Raw genomic sequence first — 10,825 nt, forward strand, 5'->3', positions numbered from 1 at the left:
TCAGCGGATCCGCTCCCCGGGCTCCTTGTCACCCGAGAAGCCGCCGCCGAGGGAAGCCCGGGAGCCGCTCTCCGGCCGCGCCGAGTTTCTGGTTCTCCCCGCGCCGCCCGGAAAGGGCTCCCCGGAGCTCGGTGGAGACCGGGGTCGCCGCGGGCGGAGGGGGAGGGGACGCGGGCGGCCGGGCCGCGGGAAGGCGGGCAGCGCACGGACCCAGCCAGGAAGCCGCGCGATGCGAGAGCCCGCGGCGGCGGCGGCGGCGGCGGCGGCGCGGCGCTGAGCCCGGGAGGAAGGAGCCGCCGCGGCCGCACAACGGAAAATGCACCCGCGGCGCCGCGCGGTCCTGCAGCCCCGCCGCGGCCCCGCGGCCCGCAGCCCCCCGGGGCGGCAGTGAGCGCCTCCCGCCACCGCCAGGGGCCGACCGGAGGGGCTCTTCGCGGCTGTGCCTTTCGAGGAAGCAGCCGCAGCCCGAGCGAGACCCGACCTTCTGCAAGCAGCGGGGCACCAGCAAGCGGCGCGCATGGATTTATGAAAACACTCATGCAAGAGGTTGGCAGGACTGGGGCAAACTTTTCCGCCGGCTCCGCGTCCGCCGCTGCCCGCGCCTCATCTCCTTTCCCCTCCTCGCCCGGCGGCCGCCGCTGCCCGCGATGGTGGCAGGGCTGCTGGGCGGCGGCAGCGGGGCCCGCGGGGGGACCGTGCCGGGCGCCTGGCTGTGCCTGATGGCGCTGCTGCAGCTGCTGGGCTCGGCGCCGCGGGGCTCGGGGCTGGCGCACGGCCGCCGCCTCATCTGCTGGCAGGCGCTGCTGCAGTGCCAGGGGGAGCCGGAGTGCAGCTACGCCTACAACCAGTACGCCGAGGCGTGCGCGCCGGTGCTGGCGCAGCGCGGAGGGGGCGACGCGCCGGGGGCCGCTGCCGCCGCCGCCGCCGCCGCCGCCGCCGCCTTCCCGGCCTCGGCCGCTTCCTTCTCCTCGCGCTGGCGCTGCCCGAGCCACTGCATCTCGGCCCTTATTCAGCTCAACCACACGCGCCGCGGGCCCGCCCTGGAGGACTGTGACTGCGCGCAGGATGAGAACTGCAAGTCCACCAAGCGCGCCATTGAGCCGTGCCTGCCCCGGACGAGCGGCGGCGGCGCGGGCGGCCCGGGCGCGGGCGGGGTCATGGGCTGCACCGAGGCTCGGCGGCGCTGCGATCGCGACAGCCGCTGCAACCTGGCGCTCAGCCGCTACCTGACCTACTGCGGCAAGCTCTTCAACGGGCTGCGCTGCACCGACGAGTGCCGCACCGTCATCGAGGACATGCTGGCTGTGCCCAAGGCGGCGCTGCTCAACGACTGCGTGTGCGATGGCCTGGAGCGGCCCATCTGCGAGTCGGTCAAGGAGAACATGGCCCGCCTGTGCTTCGGCGCAGAGCTGGGCAATGGCCCGGGCAGCAGCGGCTCGGACGGGGGCCTGGACGACTACTACGACGAGGACTACGACGACGAGCAGCGAGCGGGAGGCGCGGGCGGAGAGCAGCCGCTGGACGACGACGACGGCGTCCCGCACCCGCCGCGCCCGGGCGGCGGCGCTGCTGCGGCGGGCGGCCGCGGGGACCTGCCCTACGGGCCGGGGCGCGGGAGCGGCGGCGGCGGCCGCTCGGCGCCCCGAGGCGCCTGGACCCCGCTCGCCTCCATCTTGCTGCTGCTGCTCCCGCTGCCCTTTTAGCCCTCGCGCCCCCGCCGTTCGCTGCAGGAGGGCCCGCGCCAGGACACCTGTGGCTTGGGGACAGAGGGAATGGTTGGGGATACTTTCCAAAACGCTTTCGACTTTGCCTAGCGGGTCTCCTCGCCGTGACTCTTGGCGCTTCCCGCGTCTCGTCTCCCGAGCATGACTTCTTGGACATTCTCCCCTGCCCCCATTCCGGGTTCCAGAAACTCCCACCTCGTCTGCCGTGCAGAAACCGGCCTAGCTAGAGTTCAGGACTCCAGGGGTGAAGCGGGTGTTAGGGGGACAGCACCATAGTCCTGGACTCCAAAGAGAGGATGCTGACCAGTGGGGCCTTAACAAGTTTCAAGCGACTGGGCTTGGAGCAGGGGGATGGAAGGAGGATTTCTATTTGCAAAGGGGCTGTCTGTTTGTTAGCATTTTTCCTGTGGGGGCGGGAGGGAAAGTGCCTGTATCGACTTTATTGTGGCCAGTGAGGACATTGCAATCGTAAGTAGACAGAAAAGTCCCAGTTACCGATGCATTCGTTCACTCTTGGTATCAGCGCCCACAGTTCTCGTTTAGGGGGGAGGGATGGGAAGGGGTTAATATTCCTGAATTAGTTTGGGATAACTTTGAGCCCTTGACCTTAATTCCGTTGCCACCACTCTGATCTCTTAGCACATTTAGGATTAAGGGTCAAAAAATGCTGGTCGAAAGAGTTGCCAGTGGTGTTGAACAATGCAACTTTTTATTTAAAAGAGCTCTGCACTGCCATCTATGAAAGCCTCTTTATGATGTTTGTTTTGTTGTCATTTTTGTTCTTTACATCAAGAAGTTGTATGCACAAACATACGGAGAACATATGTTCTGCTTTTATCGGGGTGCTAAGCCCTGGTACTTCTTAGATAAAGTGGATTAAAACTGGGATTTGTAACCAGTTGCTGTACTTTGTATATAGAATTTTTATAAATTGTATGCTGCAGAAATAATTTATTTTTAAAAAGAAATTAAAAATTTTAAATCTGCATCCATGTTCCACCTTTCCTCCCTGAAATGTATAGAGTCTGTCTGCCACCAGGGAGCCAGCCCCACAGTCCACTGTGACATGTGCTCCATCCAGACCAGTCTGAAAGTGTACAGTGTATTTTATAGATTTGGAGTTAACATTCTTATTTTCAAGAGAATTTATGGACATTGTAGAAATGTATAAATGCATTTCCAAACTGCCTTAAACATTGTATTTTTATAGACATCATTTAAAAAAAAGTCTTATGTTTTAAATAACTATGGCTTTGTGTATTTTTTTAATTTGTTCTATTAAAATGTGTACATCAGTAAAGAGTTTTAAATAATGAATATGGTGTAGTTTCTTTCCAGAGTTACATTGTGGTTAACCCAATAATGGATGAGGAGGGGGGTGGAGGGGCCACTGGGAATCTATCAACCATCAACTGAAATTAAAATACAGTATAAGACGAGAAATGAGGGCTATTATTTCTGCCTTTAATTTAATGAACAATTAGACATCTGTAAATGAGGCAGCTAAAAAGATGTAATTGGCCTCCATTGGTTTTTACGTTTGTGCAGAGAACTCGAAAAATAGTGTCTTTACGTGATTTGGGGGTAACCCAGACATCTCTTTCCCCTCCCCCTTTACTGCTGGACCCCCCCTCCCCCACCCCTCCACCCCCGGGAGTGACTGTCCTCTGGCTCCTAAATGTTCTCATACAATCAAACATGCCAATAACATCTGTTACCAATAGGTCTTAGGAAACCTGCGAGACTCAGTACTTCAAAGTCATTTTCACACTTTGGGTGAAAAAGTACAAAATTTTGTTACAAAACATTCAGGCGGGCAAAAGTAAACACACTGGGGAGAGGAACAATTACCAGAACTTGCAATATTGTTGTGAGGAGTTGTTTAGCAGTGGGCTGGAGGCTGGGCTCCTGCCAGAGCTACTGATCTACACTCAAACGCCCTTAGATAAATAATTACACTCTTAAGCTGTGTCGAGTGCTGATACACTTGACCTTGTAAATAGAAATGTTTGCAGTAGGAATAAACTCTGGCATTGGAAAATCTTTTAAACATTAACACAAAAGAGAGCGCTCTGTCCTCTGGGGATTTGAGTCTGAACCTCGCCAAGCTAGGCACTTGCAAGGGGGAAAAAAAGTTTATTTATCTTCTATTCCTGGTGTTTATTTAAAGCTTTTCATTTTAAACTCGGTGATTGGAAGGCAAGTCAGGAGTTTAAAAGTCACCACAAATAAACTTTGTCTGAGGGGTCGACAGATTAGCAAGATCTCGTGTCTCTTTATATGATATTAACATGTGCTGAGAAAACGTAACCAGATTGCGCGGCTGCCTGAAGTAATTAACGAAGCTGTGCCCCCTTCCAGCTTCCTCCCACCATTCCCACCCCCTACTTTCCAGGTTTCTTTGGCCTCTAACTCGCTCTATTCTCAGCTTTTATGGAGGGATTCAAGGCACTTGTTGGATGGAAAACCAGGATTGGTATATGCACAGCATCAGAAAGTCTGAGACAGTTGTAGTGTCAGCCGAGCCTAGGAGAGTGGTGCGTGGCTGGAATCCCGTCACCTGAATGGTTGAGTAAACATATTGTTAAAACAAAGCTGAAAGCCTTGTTTCTTTGGGAAGGGGACAAAGCGTTTTCCAAGAGACTTGTAAATGAAATCAGCTTTCTTTACAAAGCCACGAGTTAGCAATGCTCCTGGTTTGTCCTTAAATATATTTAAATCATCTCCATCTCATGTTATTTTAACACATTCTTAACTAAAAGTTGTCTTTGTCCCAGTAAAAGACCCAGTTTTCTCCAGTAAGAAGTAAAAGGCATTAGCACTAGAAAAGGCCTGATAATTAACTGCTACAATAAACTCACGACTTGATTTTACAGGGTCTTGTCAAAAGCATCTGCCTGGAATAAATCAACACAGCTCACTCTTGGGGAGAAGGGACACGAGGCTTCAGGCTTTCTTCCTGGAAGAAAGTGAACATTGATCAGTGGTCCATTTTAATTTAAACAGTCCTACACTGGAGCCCAGGAGCCCCCTCATCCCTCTACACACCTAGTGGATTCCAGAACAGGTTACTGAGATGTTAGGACCTTCGGCTGTGGGCTGTGGGGTTGTGTGTTGCCATCTGCTCCTAGGCAGAAAGGATTTTTACAGATGTTAACATCTGTAATATCTCCTGCTCTCTGGGGAGCCTGCTGGAATTTTGGACATTTGGCCGTCTCAAATGTCTCATGGAGAATGCTTGGAAGTACCGTTACTGACAGAGGAGAGGCCTTGGGCTTTTCCTGGGCATTCTCCAGGAAGCGCCCCTCTTCTGACAGCAGTCTTCCGGGCTGAGGGCTACTCCTTCTGGATTTCACGTAAAATCATGTGTCCTCGTGGCTGTTCCCATTTCCCCAGTTACCAGGTTTGCATTCTCAGTGACAGTTTATTTGTCTTTGGAGGCACTTCGGTGACAAAGGTTTAAGGGAGTGTGGGACAATGGTGGAGAGCAGGGAGGCAGTTCATTGAACTGACAGTGACCATACAGTAAATAGAGGGAGGCCCAGGCTTCGCTGCTTGCCCAAGCACACAGCCACGCTTTTGTATATGACCACAATAGGCATAACGTAAGGTCTCTGTTTGTTTTTAACAATATATAGCAATGTACGCAAGCAATACATGCATGTAAAGTGGAAATATGGCTGGAGGGAACTAAATTCTTGTACTAAGCAGCAGGATATGCCTGCCTGTGGGCAGGGCTCCTACAGACGTCCAAAAGTAAGGGAGCAGCTCCTAGCGCCAACTGCTGCAAACTGAAGGGGCCGCCACACTCTGGCACATCCGGGGGCACTGCGGCTCTCCCACTGGGGGCCGTGTGAGTGAAGACACATCTCAGAACCAGTAGTCTCTCCTTTTTAGAGTCAAGAGGAATGGCACTGAATGGATTAGCTGCGTTCGCACCCCCATTCCATCCCAGCCACGCTGTGTAGTATAGACTAAAAAGGGGGAAAACACCATGAAAACTTTCAGAGGCATCGAACTCCGCATTGAAAATCTTTCTACTTTAAATTTTGGGTTTGCATTATTAGCTTCCTGGGCTCAACTGTGGAAGTTCTCAAACATAAACTCACGTATCCCTTTTCGAACCTGTAAAAAGAAAAGCATACATGGTTTGTTTTTTGACCTCTTACACCAAGGAACGTCAGAAACGCTGTCAGTTGACAGGATTTCTCCCAGCTACTCAATGCCAGGTCGTTGGGGAGCGTCGTGTTCCAAATGCCTGTGGCCCGAGAGTAGTTCTGGGAGGGCTGGGTTTCCGGTGAGTCTCCCAGCCTGTGAGTTAAGTGAAGTTGGATGTTACTGTATTCTGTTTGAGGAATTGCCTCTGCTGGACAGTTGAGAAAGTTCACCCTTCACTATCTGAATGACATAAGTAACATGCTATTAGCATAAATACCTTCTAAGGCATCCATTTAATCAATTTCTTAAATAACAGAATGATCTACTACAAAATAGTGGACTGTATACACTATATTTTGGCACAAAGATGGTCATTCTCCCACTAGTAACCAGGGGCTCTAAATAAATGATTTCAACAATGTTTTATTAAGGACGACAAGAGCCCTCGAGCTGCATTAATCGGGGAGAAGTCGAGTGGCACTTTTGTTATGGAAATGTCAAGCACACAATAGCGCTGCCAGACAATGTACAGCCACTTCATTCTTTCAGCCATGCTGACACCTCTTAAAGAGGAACTGCAGGGAAAGATGTGGGAAAGATCTGCTTTCCGAGGAAGCTTGCAGCGGATGTTTTGGAGGGCTACCTCCGAACACTGTGCAATGTGCACGCCGCAGGAGCAAGAGAGGCTGCTGAGGTGCACAGTGTCTCCTTCCCTCATTTCCAGAGCTTGGCTTCTAGAATAAAAGCCAAGGGCTACATTTTTTGACATGGCGTTTGTCAAAACTATATTTTAGTGATTTCGTAGCACTGCAAATTCGATTTTATAAAATGGATCAAAGACTCAGTTATTCTCAGTGGTGTTGAGATGAGCAGCTTTGCCATGCTCTCCTTAAGCAAGCGGAGTGCATCCTAAAGTCTGCAGACAGGTGAATGCACACAATCTCATCAAGGACACCTTCAATCTGTACGAAAAATCAAATCTTACCGGTTTCCAGGTTTTATGGACACCTCCATGTACTCTGGTTATCAGTATGTATTCTTACAAATTGATTTCTATGTTTAAATTTTATAAGTTCTATAGGATATTTGTGTGCTCTTGCATACCAGAATGGAGTAACATCTTATAACTAAATCTTATTGTGTATTTTATTACTAATCAGATGTTTCTAAGCACCAAAGTAAAGAACAGTTCAGTGAGACTTGAGGCCTTTCTCATAGACAGGTCTTTAATGAAAATGTCAGCCATCTAACCTTCAGTTGTAATCCTGTCACCTCTTACCTGTCAGATAGTTACACCTATTTGGAGCATCCTTCTGTAGCAAACATCGAAGTAAGCTTTTATGATGACTGCAACTCAGGTCTGTAATCCTGAACAGAGGAGGAGGGGGCGGAGGAGAAGAGCCCCTCTGCTTCCACAGGCATCTGTCCGGGGGTCAAGTGTATGCGGCCAGACAAGTAAGACGCAGTCTTATCCCGGGACAAGCTGGCCGTCAGGATGGATACTTTCAACATCAAATGGTGAGCACAGAGGAGGCTGACTGGATGGTTTAGCCCAACGTTAGATTTAAGGAAAGCTTCTTGGAGAAGGCGACACTGAAGCCACGTCTAAAGACAGGAATGGGAGTTAGCAAGGAGAAAGGTGGGGAAGACATTTCCGTCAGAGGGAACCACATGTCCTAAGGCATGGACGGATGGAACAGCATGGTGTGTGTGACCACTTCTGACTACCAAAGCATAAAGTAGGAAGTAGCAAGGATGGGGCTTGAAAGAAGGGTTAATCCCGGGTGGCAGAAGCCTTGAGTGTCAGGCTAGGCATTGGCTTTACTCTGCACAGGGTACGTGACAGGAAACCTCTGGGGATTCTCAGCTGAAAGCTCCAGAGGTTCCCCTTCTTGAACAGAGGACGCGATGGTTTTGAGGCGTGAGGACCAGGGGCTGGAGAACAGTTAGGAGGCTGCTGCCAGGTCAGCGGACAAAGGCCAGGGACTGAACTAGAACAGAACGGTGGCAGTGCCGGGAGAAGGCGCGTTCAGGACACTGTGATTGGTCAAATATGGAGTGTTCCGAGAGGGGGCGGCCAATAGGACTGCTGGGTTTCTGGCTCAGAAAATTGGTGCAGGATGTCATCTTCGGTCCTAGTGGAAGAAGGGTTGGAGGGCACGCTATGTTTGAGGAGACAGGAACATCCAGTGGGCAGTGCACTGCAGGAAGCCAATTCCAGGGCTGGAGCTTGGGGCTGAAATCAGGCTTGTATAGTGGTCACACTTAAAACTCTGAGAATGACATACACAAAGAGCAGAAGAAGAAGTGCAGTGGGCAGAGGAGGGAGCGCCCGGAAAAGGAAATCCCAGAAAGGATACGAGAAGGTCAGAGAGGTCTGAGGAACTGCAGGAGCAAGGAATAATAAAGTTTCTGGTCATGGACATCAGAGTACTAAAATGCCTAAGAGACCAATGCCATGAGTAAATCTTAAAAAGCAAAATGGTGCCTGGGCCTGTGGCAGAGCGGTTAAAGATCCACGTGCTCTGCTTCAGTGGCTTTGGATCCTGGGCGAGAACCTACTCCACTTACTAGCCATACTATGGTGGTGTGCCACATACAAAACAATAGAGGAAGACTGGCACAGATGTTAGCTCAGGGCGAATCTTCCTCAAGCAAACAAAAAGAGGAGGATTGACAATGGATGTTAGCTCAGGGCTAATCTTCCTCAGCAAGAAAAAAAAAAAAGCAGGATGAATTCACTAGATTTCTACGAAAATATAAGTGACCAAAATATTTTTCTTACAACAATAGTAGTAATCATAATTATAATCACAACTAACTCTAAGAAAATAAAAATTCCCCAAATTATACCACTGTATTACAATAATAGGAGTAATAATAAATAATGATAGTTAACGTTATTGAATGATTATTATGTGCCATGCACAGTGCTGAGTACGTAATATGTACTACACCATTTCATCAGTACAATAGCATTTTGTTATTTTTATTATCATCACTACTTTTTAGATGAAGGAACCGATGCTTAAATAACTTAACCATGGCTATTCAGTGGGGAAGCTGGTGAATATGCAGTCTGGGTCTGTTTGTGTCAAGAGATTGAAATGATAGCTTTTATACCATATTGATTCTCAAAATGTAGAAAACTTGAATTAAGAAAAAACAGTCCATCAACTTTTGAAATATGTAGAAATGTATAGTCCATGAACTTTTGAAATATTGGACCAAATTCAAATGATTTTATCTAGCCATCATCTATAGGAAGAAATGTGCCAAAATGTTAGCAGTGGTGGCATTACAGGTAATTATTATTTTCTTCCTTATATTAGCATGTTTCCCAAATTTCATCAATGAATATGTATTACCCTACTTTTATAATTAAAATGTTTTTTAAATAATAATATTCAGAAGTATAAGGAAGAAATGGAGGGTGTGGGTTCAGCACCTGTGATCACTGCCTGCCTACACCTACACGTCAGAGGACGTGCCCTGCTTTCCCCCATTTGCTCAGCATACCTCACATTCTCATGAAGGAGAAGGCTAAAAGAATTCAAATTGTAAAATTGTTCTATTTGAAAAAGACTATGACAGATGAAAATAAATCATAAAAAATAATAACGTTAGAGCAACAAGGGTCCTAGAAGATCTTTTATTCACCTGTTCACTACTCCATTCACCCGTCCATTCACCCCTCCACTCACTGCTCCACTCACTCCTCTGCTCACTCCTCCGCTCACTGCTCCACTCACTGCTCTACTCACTGCTCCACTCACTGCTCCATTCACTGCTCCACTCACTCCTCCACTCACTGCTCCACTCACTGCTCCATTCACTGCTCCACTCACTCCTCCACTCACTGCTCCACTCACTGCTCCACTCACTCCTCCACTCACTGCTCCACTCACTGCTCTACGCACTACTCCATTCACCCCTCCAAGCACCCCTCCATTCACCACTCCACTCACTCCTCCACTCACTGCTCCACTCACTGCTCCACTCACTGCTCTACTCACTACTCCATTCACCCCTCCATTCACCCCTCCATTCACCGCTCCACTCACTCCTCCACTCACTGCTCCACTCACTGCTCTACTCACTACTCCATTCACCCCTCCATTCACCCCTCCATTCACTCCTCCACTCACTCCTCCACTCACTGCTCCACTCACTGCTCTACTCACTACTCCATTCACCCCTCCATTCACCCCTCCATTCACTCCTCCATTCACTGCTCCACTCACTCCTCCACTCACTGCTCCACTCACTGCTCTACTCACTACTCCATTCACCCCTCCATTCACCCCTCCATTCACTCCTCCATTCACTCCTCCACTCACTCCTCCACTCACTGCTCCACTCACTGCTCTACTCACTACTCCATTCACCCCTCCATTCACCCCTCCATTCACTGCTCCACTCACTGCTCCACTCACTGCTCCGCTCACTACTCCATTCACCCCTCCATTCACCCCTCCATTCACTGCTCCACTCACTCCTCCACTCACTGCTCCACTCACTGCTCTACTCACTACTCCATTCACCCCTCCATTCACCCCTCCATTCACTCCTCCATTCACTGCTCCACTCACTCCTCCACTCATTCCTCCATTCACTGCTCCATCCACTCCTCCACTCATTCCTCCATTCACTGCTCCATCCACTCCTCCATCCACTCCTCCACTCACTGTTCCGCTCACTGCTCCACTCACCGCTCCATTCACCACTCCATTCACCGCTCCACTCACTCCTCCACTCACTGCTCCATCCACTCCTCCATCCATTCCTCCACTCACTGCTCCATTCACCGCTCCATCCACTCCTCCATTCACCACTCCATTCATTGCTCCACTAACTCCTCCACTCACTCCTCCATTCACTGCTCCGATCACTGCTCCATTCGCAGCTCCATTCACTGCTCCACTCACTCCTCCATTCACTGC

At 50.1% G+C, this 10,825-nt stretch overlaps 1 protein-coding gene across 1 annotated transcript; it reads left to right on the plus strand.

Moving 5' to 3' along the window:
- The first annotated feature begins 647 nt into the window (after positions 1-647).
- Positions 648-3,041, plus strand: GAS1 (growth arrest specific 1). Its single transcript, XM_044756764.2, has one exon. The coding sequence runs from the start codon at positions 648-650 to the stop codon at positions 1,701-1,703; it is 1,056 nt and encodes a 351-aa protein (XP_044612699.2). The 3' UTR covers positions 1,704-3,041.
- Positions 3,042-10,825: the final 7,784 nt, after the last annotated feature.

Source organism: Equus asinus, chromosome 23 (assembly GCF_041296235.1).
Source record: "Equus asinus isolate D_3611 breed Donkey chromosome 23, EquAss-T2T_v2, whole genome shotgun sequence".
Lineage (NCBI taxonomy): Eukaryota > Metazoa > Chordata > Mammalia > Perissodactyla > Equidae > Equus > Equus asinus.

Coding starts and splice junctions, on each gene's coding strand:
- GAS1 (XM_044756764.2), top strand. CDS start 648: ATGGTGGCAGGGCTGCTGGGCGGCGGCAGCGGGGCCCGCGGGGGGACC.